Source organism: Ornithorhynchus anatinus, chromosome 16, assembly GCF_004115215.2.
Source record: "Ornithorhynchus anatinus isolate Pmale09 chromosome 16, mOrnAna1.pri.v4, whole genome shotgun sequence".
NCBI classification, from domain to species: Eukaryota; Metazoa; Chordata; class Mammalia; order Monotremata; family Ornithorhynchidae; genus Ornithorhynchus; species Ornithorhynchus anatinus.
Window position 1 is genome coordinate 44,335,494 of NC_041743.1, and position 17,547 is coordinate 44,353,040.

At 56.0% G+C, this 17,547-nt stretch overlaps 1 protein-coding gene across 1 annotated transcript; it reads right to left on the reverse strand.

The window, feature by feature from the left end:
• Positions 1 to 89: 89 nt before the first annotated feature.
• On the reverse strand, positions 90 to 15,953 carry LOC114817170 (translation initiation factor IF-2-like). The gene is made up of 5 exons (XM_039914273.1): positions 15,780 to 15,953; positions 8,414 to 8,483; positions 2,788 to 3,077; positions 2,488 to 2,705; positions 90 to 268 (listed from the first exon to the last, which is right to left on the reverse strand). The coding sequence occupies exons 1-5, from the start codon at positions 15,920 to 15,922 to the stop codon at positions 90 to 92; spliced, it is 900 nt and encodes a 299-aa protein (XP_039770207.1). The 5' UTR covers positions 15,923 to 15,953.
• Between the last annotated feature and the right edge of the window lie 1,594 nt (positions 15,954 to 17,547).

Genomic DNA, 17,547 nt, shown 5'->3' on the forward strand with positions numbered 1-17,547 from the left:
TGTCCTGTTCCGTCACCCAGGGCCTGTGACTCAGTGTTTTATTAGGGGCCGTAATGAAAGGGGCTGGGAGGGAGGGAAGCTGAGGCAGCTCAGCCTCGTCGAGTTACCAGTCCGACGAGACCGCCGGCCCCGGACGGGGCGGGGCAGGGGGCACCAGTGGGCCCGGCCTCGGGCCTCCCCACGGTTTTCAAGCTGCGGCTGGGGGGGAGCCCCGAGGGTTCCAGCCCAAGTCCGGGGGTGAGAGGGGACGAGAAGGCCTCCACAGAGACTGGGAAGGAATGACCACCATCAGAGAAAGGAGAAAGCAGCCGGAGAAGGATGAGGGGCAGTTTTCCGGGGTGGACGGCAACTCAGCCTTACCCTGCCTGTGCCTCCTATTCTCTCCACCACCCCAGAGACCCCTGAAATGGGGCAATTCTGGCTGATAGGGGCAGGGGGGCGCCCCGGAAGCCCTGGCCGAGAGGTCACCCCCAGACGCGGAGAGCAGCCGGCTATAAAACCAACAGAGAGCAGACAGTCTGGCTGTGGCCACGCTTGCAAGTGACATGCAGATGGCATGCAGATGGCATGCAGATGTGCTCTGATTCTCCCCGCTGGGGGAAGCTCAGTCAATCATTGGTATTTATTGAGCGCTTACTGTGTGAGGAGCACTGAACTAAGCACTTAGGAGAGACCAGTACAAAAGGGTTGGTAGACACGTTCCCTGCCCACACGGAGGAAACTCTTGTTGTGTGGGTTGGGAAGGGGCGGCGGGGTGGGGGCTACTCAGTGATCCCAGCTAGACTGGGCAGGAGTGGCAAGGGAAGAGGAGGGAAGCAGCATGGTTTAGTGGATAGAGCTCAGGCATTGGAGTCAGAAAGCCATGGGTTCTAATCCTGACTCTGCTACTTATTTGCAGTATGCCCTTGAGTAAGTCACTTCACTTCTCTGTGCCTCAGTTCCCTCATCTGTAAAATGGGGATTAAGACCGGGAGCCCCATGTGGGACAGGGACTGTTTCCAACCCATTATCAGTTTTTAGTGCCTGGCATATAGGAAGCGCTTAGTGAACACCAAACAAAAAACAAAAAAAAGGGAGGAGGCAGGGGAGCCGAGAGGGCCTGGCCAGAGGCTCATGGCACAAACGAGCGTGGAGGCCGACGGGGGTGCGGGAGAGAATGGAGTCCGGCGATTGCACCACTCACCCGTGAGTCACCCCAGCAACAGGCAAGGCCAAAGCTGACACCCCGCGGCATACACACACACACACACAGACACTCACACCCACCCACACACACACCCTGCTCCACGCTGCCAGTCCCAGGACAGAAACCCGCTTGCCTCCCCACCCAGCCCCTCCTGCGGGCACTACTGTCATTCCTGACAGTCATTCCTGACCCTGCTGGGGGAGGGAGAAGAAGGCTTCCAGGGGTCAGACCCCAGGCCTGGGTCTCCCAACCACCTCCAAGCCCATCCACCCTTTATAAGACCCCCTTCGCCCCCCCAGTATTTCCCCTCTGGCTCCACCGACTTCGCCAGGCCCTCGGTCCGATCCTGTCCCCCTCACCCAGACCCCCGCAACCGCCTGACCCCTGGGGGGGCCCAATAGCTGGCGAGTCACTCTCTCCCCTGCTGAGGGTCGGCTCAGGCCCCCACCCCGGCGGGACCGGCTTCACTCTCCCCGCCCCACCGGCGGAGGTTCCGGCCCTGGGGTGGGAGAGGGGGCAGGGAGAGGTGGATGAACGGTGGATGATCACCGCTGGCGGCGGGGGAACCCCTGTTCCCTATTCCAGGTGCAAGGGCACCCCCAGTTCCTCAAAGCCCTGGGACGGGCCTCTCCTCTGACTCCGGGGCCAACTGGAGGCTCAGAGAGGTGAAGCAATTCACCCAGGGTCACACGGCGAGCGTTCCGGGGCCGGATCAGGGGTAGGAGCTGACGGGGGTGGGAGACCAGGCCAGGAGCCGGAGCCAGGTGGCACGGAAACCGGACCTCAGGTAGTCCAGGGGCGCCTGGATCCCCCTTTCTACACTGGGAGCTGAGTATGGGCAGGGTTTGTCTCTTGCTGAATCGTACTTTCCAAGAGCCTAGTACAGTGCTCTGCACCAAGTAAGCGCTCAATAAATACGACTGAATGAACCAATGAAGGGGAATGAGGAGTACTGCTGGGTGGGTGGACCTTCCCGGCCCCCCGATCTCACCAACCCCCTGCCCCTCCGCCCTCTCCCCCGTGATTCTCAATCCGGGGCAATCTCCCAGGGCATTGCGGTGGCACGGGAGACATTTCAGGTGACTTGGATAACTCACATCTCCCCCCCGACTCCGGGTCCCTAAGCAGGGTTCCCGGCGAGGTGGTGCTAGGAGGTGGGAGTGGGCTGGCTCGGGGTGCCCAGCCGTGGGAGGTGCCCCCGGAGGAGGGGAGGGATCCGGTCCTCGAATGAATGAAGTGCCGGGGCCGGTGGAGTGGCAGGCTGACCCCCCGCCCCCCGGCCCCCGGCCTGCCCTACTCACCTGCGCTCTGCCGAGGGCTGGGCAGGACCGGCTGCTCCGGAGTCCCCGGGCCGAGGCCGCGGCCGCTCCTGGCGCCTGTCCGCACTCGGCGGGCACCGGTGCGGGCACCGGCGCGGGCACCGGCAGGGGCACCGGGCGGCGGCAGGGCTCCCCGGGATGGGGCGGAGTCCCCGGGGAGGAGGCGGGCTGCCCGGGATCCGGGCCCGGCCCTGGAATCCCTGTGGGGCGGCGGGGCGAGGACCTGGTCCGGCAGGTTCTTGCCACGGCGCCTCCGCCCCCTCCCCAGCCCCCGAGGCCGGCCCGACCCCCGCCCCGCCCAAGGGTCCGGCGGTCCCCCTGGCACTGCCCAGCACGGGGCGGCCCTCGACCTCGGGGGACGTCGGGGACTCCGGGGCCGGGTGGTCCCGGGGGGCGCAGCGGGCATGGCTGGCCAGGTCCGAGGTGCTGCCCACCGCCGGCCTCTGCAGGCGCCCCAGGGGCTGGGCGGGCTTCGAGGGGCTCCGGGGGGCGGCCAGATGCCACAGACTGGCCAGCCAGCGACTCAGAGACCGTCTCCGCAGGTCCGCCTCCGACCGGCTCCTCTTTCCAGCCTGGGGAGAGGAGAGGGGAGGCTCGTATGGAGAACCCGGGGTCCGGGGAGGGGGAAAGACCCCCCTCTACACCCCCCTCTAGACGGTGAGCTCGTTGTGGGCAGGGATTGTCACTTTGGTGCTCTATTGTAATAATAATGATGGTATTTGTTCAGCGCTCACTATGTGCCGAGCACCGTTCTAAGCGCTCTTCTAAGCGCAAGGTGATCAGGTTGTCCCGGTGGGGCTCACAGCTTTAGTCCCCATTTTACAGATGAAGGAACTGAAGTGACTTGCCCAAAGTCACACAGCTGACAAGTGGCGGAGCCGGGGTTAGAACCCATGACCCCTGACTCCCCACCCCGGGCTCTTTCCACTGAGCCGGGCCGCTTCTCTTTCCCAAGAGCTCAGTACAGTGCTCTGCACACAGTGAGAGTTTACTAAATACGATGGAATGAATGAACCCTCAGGGCCCCCCGAGCCTCGGTGCTGGGGAACTGGAGGCTGGGGGAGGGGGGGAAGAGGGCGCGGGGCACGAAACCCCAAAGGGAATGCTGAACCTCGCGGGGATGTTGCGGGGGCCCTCACAGGCCTTTGGGAGAGGGGTACCGGATGGCAGGTAGAGTGGATAGGCAGAGAGCGAAGAGCTTCGCGGGGACCCCCTGAGTCGCCCAGGTAGGCCGGGTCAGCCCAGGAGCAGCGATGTCAGCCCGGTCTGGACCACTGGTCAGGTCTTAAAAATAAAAATAGGGCCAAGGGACTAGCAGCAGTGGGAGTAGAAAGTAGTAGAGTAACAGTGACTCTCCCCAGGCTTCATAGCCTTACTGAAGGCCCATCTCCTCCAAGAAATCTTCCCTGACTAAGCCCCGCTTCTCATCTCCCCCTCTCTTCTGTGTCGTCGCCCTGACTTGCTCTCTTTGCTCTTCCCCCCTCCCAGCCTCCCGGGACTTCTATACCTATCTGTCATTTTATTTATTTGCATTCATTCCATTCGATAGTATTTATTGAGCGCTTACTATGTGCGGAGCACTGTACTAAGCACTTGGAATGTACAATTCAGCACTGATGACTGTCTCCACCGCCCCCACCAGACTGTAAGCTCGTCTGGGCGGGGAATGTCCCTGTTTATTGTTCCGTTAAAAAACAGGATAGAAAGAACATCGATTCTTTTGAAATGTGGCGTTGAAGAAGGCTTTTGCGAATACCTTGCGCTGCCCAAAAAAAACAAACGAATGGATTCTGGAGAAAATTTAACCCAACTGGTCTTTGGAAGGCCAGATGACTCGACTTAGATTAGCATATTTTGGACATGTAATCGGGAAGACTAATTCTCTGGAGAAGACACTCATGCTAGGAAAAGTCCAGGGAAAACGTGGAAGGGGCAGACCGGCAGCTAGATAGATGGAGACCATGACAGTGAAAACGGAAGAACCGTTGGAAAGGTTGTGGATTATAGCAGAGGACGGGACGTTCTGGAGAAAGTATATCCATGGAGTCGCTCTGAATCGGAAACGACTCAATGGCACTTAACAGTAATAATAATAATAATAATAATAAAAGGTACTTTCCCAAGCGCTTAGTACAGTGCTCTGCACACAGTAAGCGCTCAATAAATACGATTGATTGAATGAATGAATGAACAGGGCAGCATTTATTGAACAGTGCCAAGTTCCGTGCCCTCATTACTGGCAGCCCTGGGTCATCCCCGGCCACCCCCTGCGAGGAAGGGCAGCGTGGCTCATTGGAAAGAGCACAGGTTTAGGAGTCAGAGGTCATGGGTTCTAATCCCGGCTCTGCCACTTGTCAGCTGTGTGACTTTGGGCAAGTCACTCAACTCCTCTGTGCCTCAATTACCTCATCTGTAAAATGGGGACTAAGACTGTGAGCCCCAAGTGGGACAACCTGATGACCCTGTATCTACCCCAGTGCTTTAGAACAGTGCTTGGCATATAGTAAGCGCTTAACAAATACCAACAGTATTATTATTATTATTATTATTAAGGGCCCAAGCCAGAGAGGAGATCAGAGTGTCAACGTGTCTGTGTAACGACCCCCGCCCCAGCTCTCCGGCTGTCCATCATCCACTCTGATGACCCGGGAGGGAGGTGAGTCACCCACGTGGTTGACGCTGTAGTTGTTGTTTTGTTACCGCTGTCGTTGTTAGGAGTTGGAGGTGCCTATCACTTCAGCTCAGCCTGGCGTCCCTGAACAGGGGCCCGAAGATTCCCCGGGGGCGAGGCTCAGACCGAACTCTGGGGGCTGGTTCAGGGTTCAGAGAACAGGGAATGTGCCTGTTTATTGTTGTATTGAACTCTCCCTATCGCTTAGTTCAGTGCTTTGCACACAGTAAGCGCTCAGTGAGTACGATTGAATGAATGAATGAAGAGAGGAAAGGAAAGAAAAGGGGTCACGGCTGGACCCGGAGCTCCTAGAGTGGGATTGGGAAGAAGGACCGCTGCTATTCAATCAATCGATCAATTGTATTTATTGAGAGCTTAATGTGAGCAGAGCACTGTACTGAGCGCTTGGGAGAGGACGATATAAGAATGTAACGGATACATTCCCTGCCCACAAAGAGTTTCCAGGCTAGAAGGGGGCTTATCGCCATGGTAACGCAGAGGCTCCAGTCAGGGGTCCCGGCCCATCCCCCTGGATAACCCAGAAGTCATGGCCGTTTCGGGGGAGGGAGAAGACAAGGCCGGGGTGGGCCACGCTTCTCCTCCCCACCTTCCCGGGGCCGGGGCAGGAGAAACCGTCCCCCTCCGAGGGCCACCCCGGGCTCCAGACCACCACCCCCACCCCAACCTCACGCCCACCCTCCCCCTCTGAGCCACAGCCCCAACGGGAGCCGCATGTAAGAGGAGGGCAAGAAGGAGTCGTGGTAGTGGTGGTCGGTGGTAGTAGAAGTAATAATACTAGTAGTACTAGTCATAACAGGAGTATTAGTATGAGTCAGTCGTACTTACTGAGCACTTACTGTGCGCAGAGCACTGTGGTACTAAGCCCGTGGGAGAGTACAGCACAACAATAAACAGACCCATTAGTATAGACCATAGTCGTAGTCTTAGCAATAATAACAGTAGAAGTAAATCCGAAAGCTGGACGGTGAAAAAACGGAAAGAACATCGGCTCTTTTGAAACGTGGTGTTGGAGAAGGCTTCCGCTTACACCATGGACTGCCCGAAGGTCAAACAAGTGGATTTTAGAGCAAATTAATCCAAAGTGGTTTTCGGAAAGCCAAATGACTCGACTTAGTTTAGCAGATTTTGGACACGTAATCGGGAGGACGAATTCTCTGGAGAAGACACTCATGCTAGGAAAAGTCCAGGGAAAACCGTGGAAGAGGCAGAACCGGCAGCTAGATGGGGAGGGACCGTAACGACGACAACGGGAGGACCGTTAGAAAGGTTGCGGATTTTGGACGGGGCGTTCTGGAAAAAGTATATCCGTGGAGTCGCTATGAGTCGGAAGCGACTCGATGGCACTTGAGACTAGTAGGAATAGTAGAAATAATAGTAATAGTGGTAGCTATGGTAATAAGAATAATAATATTAGTGGTAATAACTATAGTAGTAATAATAATAGAAATAGTAGCAGTAGGGGTCAGAGTAGTAGCTACTCTACTATATAATAATAATGTTGGTATTTGTTAAGCGCTTACTATGTGCCAAGCACTGGGGTAAATACGAGGTCATCAGGTTGTCCCACGTAGGGCTCATGGTCTTCACCCCCATTTTACAGATGAGGTAACTGAGGCAACAGAGGAAGTGAAATGACTTGCCCAAGGTCACACAGCCGACAAGCGGCAGAGCCGGAATTAGAACCCATCATCTCTGACTCCCAAGCCCGTGCTCTTTCCACTGAGCCACGCTGCTTCTCTGTATACTATATAGTATAGTATTACTGTATTATTATTATTATTATGAGAAGCAGCGTGGCTCAGTGGAAAGAGCACAGGCTTTGGAGTCAGGGCTCATGAGTTCGAATCCCAGCTCTGCCACTTGTCGGCTGTGTGACTGTGGGCAAGTCACTTAACTTCTCTGTGCCTCAGTTCCCTCATCTGTAAAATGGGGATGAAGACTGTGAGCCCCACGTGGGACAACCCGATTCCCCTATGTCTACCCCAGCGCTTAGAACAGTGCTCGGCACATAGTAAGCGCTTAACAAATACCAACATTATTATTATTATTATTATTACTACCCCGCGCTTAGAACAGTGCTCTGCACATAGTAAACGCTTAACAAATACCATAATTATTCATTATTATTACTACCATAATAATAATTGTAGTAGGAGAAACAGTAGTATTCATTCGTTCATTCAATAGTATTTATTGAGTGCTTACTATGTGCAGACCACTGTACTAAGCGCTTGGAATGAACAAGTCGGCAACAGATAGTGACAGTCCCTGCCGTTTGACGACTAGTAGCCGCCTTTATCATCCCATTTAGCGCACTGTACTAAGCACTTGGGAAATACAGAATAATTAAACCAAGTGACATGTCCCCTACCCACAAGGAGCCCATAATCCAACCGGGGAGGCAAACAAGTAGTAAAATCAAAATAAGTAAATCAAACAGGCACATATACTTGAGGGCTAAGGACGGTGAAAATAAGTTAATAAGGGCTAAAGATTGCCCAAGGAATGCTATGGCGCAGGGTGCTGGGGGAGCAATCGGGGAAGGCTTGTTGGAGGAGGTGAGATTTACCCGGGGATTTGAATATGGGGAGAGGTGTGGCACGTCTGATGAGGACAGGTCTAGGCCGATGCGAGTCTCCTCCCAGAGCACTTTGACGTCACGGTGGGAGCTGCCCTTCTCCTGCTCTGCCTCATTTTTTCCAACTGTGGAATGGGCATTAGAGAAGCAGCGTGGCTCAGTGGAAAGAGCACGGGCTTAAGAGTCAGAAGTCATGGGTTCAAAACCCGACTCAGCCGCTTGTCAGCTGTGTGACTTTGGGCAAGTCACTTGTTAACTTCTTCTCTGTGCCTCAGTACCCTCATCTCTAAGTGGGGATTAAGACCGAGAGCCCCATGTGGGACAGCCTGATCAACTTGTATCCTCTCCAGCGCTTAGAACAGTGCTTTGCACGTAGTAAGCGCTTAACAAATGCCATCATCATTTGCCCTCTTCCCCAGGGTGGTTAAAAGGTTGGAACCATCCCGCTTCCAGGGATCCAAGCACCAAGGGGCAAAGTGGGAAGACCAAGGGGCGCCTTCGCGGGGCTGCAGAGGGCATCGCTGCTGCGTCTGCCTCGGGATAATAGGGAGCAAGGGGCGGCGGGGAGGGAATTCATGGACATCTTAGGAGAGACCAGCCTCCCTCAGACCACCTCCGCCGGGGCCCCCTCCTCCTACCTTCCGGCTGCTTCCGGGTAGATCTGGGCAACTCTGCCCACGCCTGGGAACCAGATTCCTCTGTTTCGGCCTACGGGGAGAGGAGCGGTCAGAACCAGAGCCCTGACCTGGTCCCTCCCTCCCTCCCTGCCCCATAGCACTTGTGTCCACAGTTGTACTTTTACTGTTTCATTCGATCATTCATTCAATCTTATTTATTGAGCGCTTATTGTACGCAGAGCACTGTACTAAGCCCTTGGGAAAGTACAATACAACAATAATATTAATGTCGGACTCCTCCTCTAGACTGTAAGCTCGTTGCGGGCAGAGAATGTGTCTATCACGTTGTACTCTCCCAAAGACTTAATACAACGCTCAGCACACGCTAAGAACTCAATACATATGACTGACTGTGATCACTGTATGATCACTCTCCCAACCTTCCAAACCTCATTAAAACCACATCTCCAAGAGACCTTCCCTGACTGAGCCCTCATTTCCTCTTCTGCCGCTCCCTTTGGATATGTCCCGTTTATTCACCCCTCAGCCCCACGGCACTGATGTTCATAATTTGTCATTTATTTAATTATAGTAATATCTGTCTCCCCACTCTAGACCGTAAACTCACTGTGAGCAGGGAATGTCTACCAACTCTCATATCGTGCTCTCCCGAGCGCTTAGTACAGTGCTCTGCACCCAGTAAGCGCTCAGTAAATCCGATCGATCGATCGACTGGCCGGCGAAGACAGAGGTCCAGGGGTTCGGCCGCTGGTTGCGGGGGAGCTAGCGGACAGCCAGGGATGGATCTACCAAGCTCCTCCTCCAGCTCTTCCGCCGTCTCAACAAGCCTCTCCCCACAACACACAACCTCACTTGCTGAGGGTCAGGGATGGATCGGACTTAGGGGGACGGGATGGGGCAAGCCCAAATCCAGGCCAGAGCCTCTTCCAGGATGGGAGGACCTCAGAGGTATGGACACTGGGCCCCGCCCAGTACAACCAGCAGGGGAATTTAGTCGCATGGACGATCTGCCGGATAGGTCCAGTCTTGGATTGAACGGCTTTGCCCTGAATGACTGATGTTGCTTATTAATAATAATGATAATATTTAACTGCTTACTACGGGTCATTCATTCAATCATGTTTATTGAGCACTTTCTATGTGCAAAGCACTGGACTAAGCTTTTGGGAGAGTTCAGTGAACAATAAACGGACACATTCCCTGTCCGCAACGAGCTTACAGGGTTGACGTAAATACCAGCTAATCAGTTTGGACACGGTCCCTGTCCCCCATGGGGCTCTCAGTCTTAATCCCCATTTTACAAGGGAAGTAAATGAGGCCCAGAGAAGTGAAGTGACTTGCTCAAGGTCACCCAGCAGGCAAGTGGTGGAGCCGGGATTGAAACCCAGGTCTTTCTGACCCCCAGGCCCATGCTCTATCCGCTAGGCCACTCGGCTTTTCTGAGTGAGTCTTCCGGACCCCCAGAGCAGCGGAGGCTCAGTCCCGGGGGAAGGGGCCGGCCCTGGAGCCCCCTCATTCCTTTCCCCAGAGCCAGTGCCAGGTCAGGAGGCCGGGGTGGAGACTGTGCCCTCACTTCCCACGGAGGAGCCGTGAGAAAGCCGCACCCGCCTGTCGGCAGATTTCAATGTTCTCCCAACCCCAGTCCCCTCCTACTGCCCCCCGCCTCTTTCCCCCGGCTCCCGGGCTGACTCAGCCCCCAGCCGGGGCCGGAACTACAGCTTCCAAACTCCAACTGCACCGTCAATTCTCCACCCTGCTGACTGGCCGCCCTGTCTCTCGGAAAAAGAATAGTAGATCAGTTATATACATTGTAATGGGTTATAAGCGTGGCTTGGTGGATGGAGCACGGGCCTGGGAGTCCGAAGGTCAAGAGTTCCAATCCCGGTTCTGCCCCTTGTCTGCTGTGTGACCCTGGGCAAGTCCGAGCCTCAGTTCCCTCATCTGTAAAATGGGGCTTGAGAATGCGAGCGCCACCTGAGACAGGGACTGTGTCCAACCGGATTCGTTTGTATCCACCCCGGCGCTTGGTACAGTGCCTGGGACCTAGAAAGTGCTTAATAAACGTCACTGCTATTATTGTATCTTATACTAATATAATTGTTATTATTATTATGGTATTAGGTATTATTTGGTATTTGGTATGTTCTGGTATTATTATTTATATGGTATTACAGTAAGGGCACTTACTATACTATGTGGCAGGCACTGTTCTAAGCACTGGGGAAGATACAAGATCATCAGGGTGGACGCGGTCCCTGTCCCACACGAGGCTGGCAGTCTTCATCCCCATTTTACAGATGAGGGAACTGAGCCCCAGAGAAGCGAAGTGATTTCACTTCGGAGGAGCAGCGCGGCTCAGTGGAAGGAGCGTAGCCTTGGAAGTCAGAGGTCGTGGGTTCTAATCCCGGCTCTGCCACTTGTCGGCTGTGTGACTTTGGGCGAGTCACTTCACTTCTCCGCGCCTCAGTTCCCTCATCTGTAGAAGGGGGATGAAGACTGGGAGCCCCATGGGGGACAACCTGATGACCTTGTATCTCCCCCAGTGCTTAGAACAGTGAGTGCTTGGCACATAGTAAGCACTTAACAAATGCCAACATTATTATTATTATTATTATTTGCCCAAGGTCACACAGCACTCAAGTGGCAGAGCCAAGATGAGAACCCACGACCTCTGACTCCCAAGCCTGCGCTTTTTCTACTTGAGAGGATGGGGTGGGAAAATGGGGTGTGGCCATGAGGGGACAGGGCTGGGTAGGACTGAATAATAAATAATACTATTACTATTACTACTACGTTGGTATTCGTTAAGCGCTTACTATGTGCAGGGCACTGTTCTGAGCGCTGGGGGAGATACAGCGTCATCAGGTTGGCCCACGTGAGGCTCACAGTCTTCATTCCCATTTTACAGATGAGGTCACTGAGCCCCAGAAAAGTGAAGTGACTTGCCCCCGCTCACATAACCGACGAGTGGCGGAGCCGGGATTCGAACCCATGCCCTCCGACTCTCCAGCCCGGGCTCTTTCCACTGGGCCGGGCTGCTTAATTATGGCATCTGTTAAACGCTTACTATGGGCCAGGCACTCTACTGAGCGTTAGCGAGGATACAGGCAAATTCATTCAATAGTATTTATTGAGCGCTTACTATGTGCAGAGCACTGTACTAAGCGCTTGGAATGGACAAATGGGGAACAGATAGAGACAGCCCCTAAGCAAATCGGGCTGGACACAGTCCCCGTCCCACGTGGGGCTCACAGTCTCAGTCCCCATTTTACCGATGAGGTCACTGAGGTGCAGAGAAGTGACTTGCCCAAAGTCACGCAGCAGACAAGGGGAGGAGTGGAGATTAGAACCCAGGTCCTTCTGACCCCCAGGCCGAGGTTCTAACCACTAGGCCACCCTGCTTCCCTCGGAACGACCCCCGCTCCACCACGCCCCCTCCTGGCCGCCCCGCCCTGCTCCTTCCTGCTCCACAGCGCCCCCTCGCGGCCTCGCCCTGCACTCGTTCTCTCTCCGCGGCCCCGCCCCCGCCCCGGGCTTGGGAGTCAAAAGGTCATGGGTTCTAATCCCCACTCCTCCCCTCGTCTGCTGCGTGACTTTGGGCAAGTCACTTCACTTCTCTGCGCCTCAGTGACCTCATCTGGAAAATAAGAATAATAACGATGGCATTTGGTAAGCGCTTACGCTGTGCCAAGCACTGTTCTAAGCGCTGGGGAGGATACAAGGTCATCAGGTGGTCCCGCGTGGGGCTCACCGTCTTAATGCCCATTTTACAGATGAGGTCACTGAGGCACAGAGAATAACAATAATAACGTTGGTATTTGTTAAGCGGTTACTATGGGCAGAGCACTGTCCTAAGCGCTGGGGGAGATACGAGGGAATCAGGTGGTCCCACTTGGGGCTCGCCGTCTTAATCCCCGTTTTACAGATGAGGTCACTGAGGCCCAGAGAAGTCAAGTGACTTGCCCCCAGTCACACAGCTGACAAGTGGCAGAGCTGGGTAATAATGTTGGTATCTGTTAAGCGCTTACTATGTGCAGAGCACTGTTCTAAGCGCTGGGGGAGATAATGATAACGTTGGTATTTGTTAAACGCTTACTACGTGCACAGCACTGTTCTAAGCGCTGGGGTAGATACAGGGGAATGAGGTTGTCCCACGCGAGGCCCGCAGTCTTCACCCCCATTTTACAGATGAGGGAACTGAGGCACAGAGAAGTGAAGTGACTCGCCCACAGTCACACCGCTGACGAGGGGCAGGAAGCAGCACGGCTCAGTGGAAAGAGCCCGGGCTTGGGAGTCAGAGGTCATGGGTTCGAATCCCGGCTCTGCCCCTGGTCAGCTGGGTGACGGTGGGCGAGTCACTTCACTTCTCTGTGCCTCAGTTCCCTCATCTGTAAAATGGGGATTAAGACTGTGAGCCCCACGTGGGACAACCTGATTCCCCTGTGTCTACCCCAGCGCTTAGAACAGTGCTCTGCACATAGGAAGCGCTTAACAACTACCAACATTATTATTATTATACAGGGTAATCAGGCTGTCCCACGTGGGGGGGGGGGGGGGGGGCACAGTCTTCATCCCCATTTTCCAGATGAGGTAACTGAGGCCCGGAGAAGCGAAGTGACTGGCCCCCGGTCACAGAGCTGCCAAGTTGTGTGGCTCTGTGGAAAGAGCCCGGGCTTGGGAGTCAGAGGTCATGGGTTCGAATCCCGGCTCCGCCACTTGTCAGCTGGGTGACTGTGGGCGAGTCACTTCACTTCTCTGTGCCTCAGTTCCCTCCTCTGGAAAATGGGGATGAAGACTGTGAGCCCCACGTGGGACACCCTGATTCCCCCGTATCTCCCCCAGCGCTTAGAACAGTGCCCGGCACATCGTAAGCGCTTAACAAATACCAACATTATCATTATTATTAAGAGGCGGGGGGGGGGGGGGGGATTAGAACCCACGACCTCTGACCCCTTTCCGCCAAGGCACGCGGCCTTCCCCACATGGTCCTTTCGTGTCCACGCCCCCTTTCCCGCACCGCCCACGCGTGGTCCGGCCCCGGGGCCGGGGTGCGGGCGGCTGATGGACGGCGGCCGGTGCGGGTGAGAAAATCCGAACAAATTGGCAGCCGCCACCGACCCCCCGCAGACGCCCTCCCAGATCCCACCCCGAACCTCTCCCCAGACACCCAGGTAACGGCGATGATGATAGTGGTATTTGTTAAGTGCTTATTAGGTGCCAGGCACTGTTCTAAACGCTGGGGTAGATACAGGATAATTGGGTGGGGCGCGGTCCCTGGCCCGCTTTAACGGTAATAATAATGTTGGTGTCTGTTAAGCGCTTACTATGTGCCGAGCACCGTCCTAAGCGCTGGGGGAGATAGAGGGTCAGCAGGTCGTCCCACGTGAGGCTCCCGGTTAATCCCCATTTGCCAGATGAGGGAACTGGGGCACCGAGAAGCGAAGCGACCTGCCCGCAGTCACCCGGCCGTCAAGTGGCGGAGCCGGGATTCGAACCCGTGACCTCCGACTCCCAAGTCCGGGCTCTTTCCACTGAGCCACGCTGCTTCTCTTCGGGCTTCGGGCTCCCAGTCTCCATCCCCGTTTTACAGACGAGGTGACCGAGGCACAGACGAGATATAACAATAATAATAATGCCGGTGTCCGTTAAGCGCTTACTGTGTGCCGAGCACCGTTCTAAGCGCTGGGGGAGACACGGGGGAATCAGGTTGTCCCACGTGGGGCTCACCGTCTTCATCCCCATTTTACAGAGGAGGGAACTGAGGCACCGAGAAGTGAAGTGGCTGACAAGTGGCCGAGCCGGGATTCGAACCCAGGACCTCTGACTCCGGGGCCCGTGCTCTTTCCACTGGGCCACGCTGCTCCCCCGTAAAGGGACTTGCCCAAGGACACCCGGCAGACAGGTGGCAGAGCCGGGATTAGAACCTACGACCTTCTGACTCCCAGGCCCCTGCTCTATCCCCCGGGCCCTGCGGCGTCTCGACCCGGAGGCCCAACGACCAAGGCCTTCGTCCAAGGTTCCTGGAAACTGCCCCGGGTTTGAGCCTCACCTGTGGTCCCAGACTAATAATAATCTGGGTATTTAAGCGGTTACTTTGTGCCGGGCACTGTACTAAGCGCTGGGGTGGGCACAAGCGGGTAGGGTTGGACGCAGTCCCTGTCCCACGAGGGGCACACGGTCTCGATCCCTCTTTTTATAATGATAATGTTGGTGTCCGTTAAGCGCTTACTACGTGCAGGTCATTCATTCATCCGATAGTATTTATTGAGCGCTTACTATGTGCAGAGCGCTGTGCTAAGCGCTGGGAATGGACAAATCGGCAACAGAGACGGTCCCTGCCCACCGACGGGCTCACAGTCTAATCGAGAACAGTCTCCAAAGAACGTGCCCTCACCCCATACGGACAACTTTTACCGTCTATAGGCGATTGAAATTTCGAAAGCTTGAGCGGAATAATAATAATAATGACGTTGGTGTCTGTTAAGCGCTTCCTATGGGCCGGGCACTGTTCTAAGCGCTGGGGGAGATACAGGGTCATCAGGTGGTCCCACGTGAGGCTCACACTTCATCCCCATTTTCCACATGAGGTCACTGAGGCCCAGAGAACTGAAGCGACTCGCCCACGGCCACACAGCTGCCCAGGGGCAGAGGCGGGATTCGAACCCATGACCTCTGGCTCCCAAGCCCGGGCTCTTTCCACTGAGCCCCGCCGCTTCTCTTACAGATGAGGGAACCGAGGCCCAGAGTAGAGTAATGATTATGGCATTAGTTAAGCGCTTACTGTGTTCATTCGGTCGCATTTATCGAGCGCTTACTGTGGGCAGAGCACTGTGCTAAGTGCCAAACGCTATTCTAAGCACTGGGGTCGAATCAAGGTAATCAGACTGTCTCACGTGGGGCTCCCGGTCTTAAGCCCCATTTTACAGGGGAGGTCACTGAGGCCCAGAGAAGCTGAGTGGCTTGCAGGGCCGGAACCAGTGACCTCGTCTGTAAAATGGGGATTAAGACTGCGAGTCCCCTCGTGGGGCAGGGACTGTGTCCAACCGGATTACCTTGACTCTACCCCGGTGTTTAGAACGGCGTTCGGCACATAGTGAGGGTTTAACAAATACCATTTTTGAAAAAACCATAAAAACCCACAACCTTCTGCCTCGCGGGCCCTCGCTCCGTCTGCTTGTGCCGCGGAGAGAACGAGGTGGTTTAGACCGTAAGCCCGTCGGTGGGCAGGGACTGTATCCGTCGCGCGTAGTCCAGTGCTCTGCACACAGTAAGCGCTCAATAAATACTACTGGACGAACGGTTCGGATGCCCGCCGGCCACCCGACCCCCCCCCCCCCCCCGCGGACCCAGACGCCCTGAGCCGCACCTGTCCAGAGATCTGGACTGCTCCGGTTCCTTCCGGCCGCGGGTCCGGCCCCTCTCCCGGCCCGCCGGGGCTGCCGGGTTGGCCTCGCTCCGGGAGAAGAGGCGAGAGAGGCGTCCCCCAAGAGTCCCGGCCCTCTCGCCCATGGTGGGGGTCGAGGTGCGGAGGCTGGACGTCCGGTCCCTGACTCGGTTTCCCGCGGCTGGGGCTCCCGGGCCTCTGGGCGGGGGCCTGGGCCCGGCCCCGTCAGCTTCCCCACACCCGGGCGCGTTTGCACAGCAAACAGGACCAAAGGTCGCCCACCCCCATTCCCAGGAGTTGCCACCTGCTCCCTAGTGAGCACCGTGGCCCAGTGTAACGTCGGTATTCGTTAAGCGCTTCCTCTGTGCTGAGCCCTGCTCCGAGCGCTGGGGGGGATCCAGGGTCATCGGGCCGTCCCCCGGGAGGCTCCCGCTCTTCGTCCCCATTTTACAGATAATAACGTCGGCGTTCGTTAAGCGCTTCCTCTGTGCTGAGCCCTGCTCTGAGCGCTGGGGGAGATCCAGGGTCATCGGGCCGTCCCCCGGGAGGCTCCCGGTCTTCATCCCCATTTTCCAGATGAGGTAACTGAGGGACCGAGAAGTGAAGTGACTGGCCCACCGTCACACAGCTAAGTGGCAGAGGCGCGATTCGAACCCATGACCTCTGACTCCCAAGCCCGGGCTCTTTGCACTGAGCTGACTGGGAGCGATAGAGCCCGGGCCTGGGAGTCAGAAGGACCCGGGTTCTGATCCCGGCCCCGCCACCCGTCTGCTGGGTCACCTTCGGCAAGTCACTTCGCTTCTCTGGGCCTCGGTGACCTCATCTGTAAAACGGGGATGAAGACCGTGAGCCCCACTTGGGACGGGGACTGCGTCCCACCCGATTTGCTCGTATCCACCCCAGCGCTTAGATCAGTGCTTGGCACAGAGTAAGCACTCAAATACCAACTGAGTCCGACAGCTCCGGCCTAGAAAGCAGCCGGGGACTCCCTCCCCACTTCCCGGTCGCCTCCCCGTCTCCGGCCTCCTGCTTCCCTCTCCCCTTTTCCGCTCTCCCCCTCCCGCCAGGGCCCGGTGAAGGCCTTGTGCGAGGCAGCGTGGCTCAGTGGAAAGAGCCCGGGCTTGGGAGTCGGAGGTCATGAGTTCGAATCCCGGCTCTGCCACTTGGCAGCTGTGTGACCGTGGGCGAGTCACTTCACTTCTCTGGGCCTCCGTTCCCTCATCTGGAAAATGGGGGTAAGACTGTGAGCCTCGTGTGGGACAACCTGATGACCCGGTATCTACCCCAGTGCTTAGAACAGTGCTCTGCACATAGTAAGCGCTTAACAAAGGCCAGCATTATTATTAGCGGATAGAGCACGGGACCGGGAGTAAGAAGGATCTGGGTTCCAATCGCTACTCCTCCTCTCGACTGCTGTGTGACCTTGCTCTGCACATAGTAAGCGCTCAATAAATACCACTGACTGAGTCACTTCACCTCTTTGGGCCTCAGTTCTCTCATCCGGAAAATAGGGATGAAGCCTGTGAGCCCCATGCGGGATGGGGATCGTGTCCAACCTGATTACCTTGTATAATAATAATAATAACGTTGATATTTGTTAAGCGCTTACTATGTGCAGGGCACTGTTCTAAGCGCTGGGGTAGACACAGGGGAATCAAGTTGTCCCACGTGGGGCTCACAGTCTTCATCCCCATTTTACAGATGAGGTCACTGAGGCACAGAGAAGTGAAGTGACTTGCCCACAGTCACC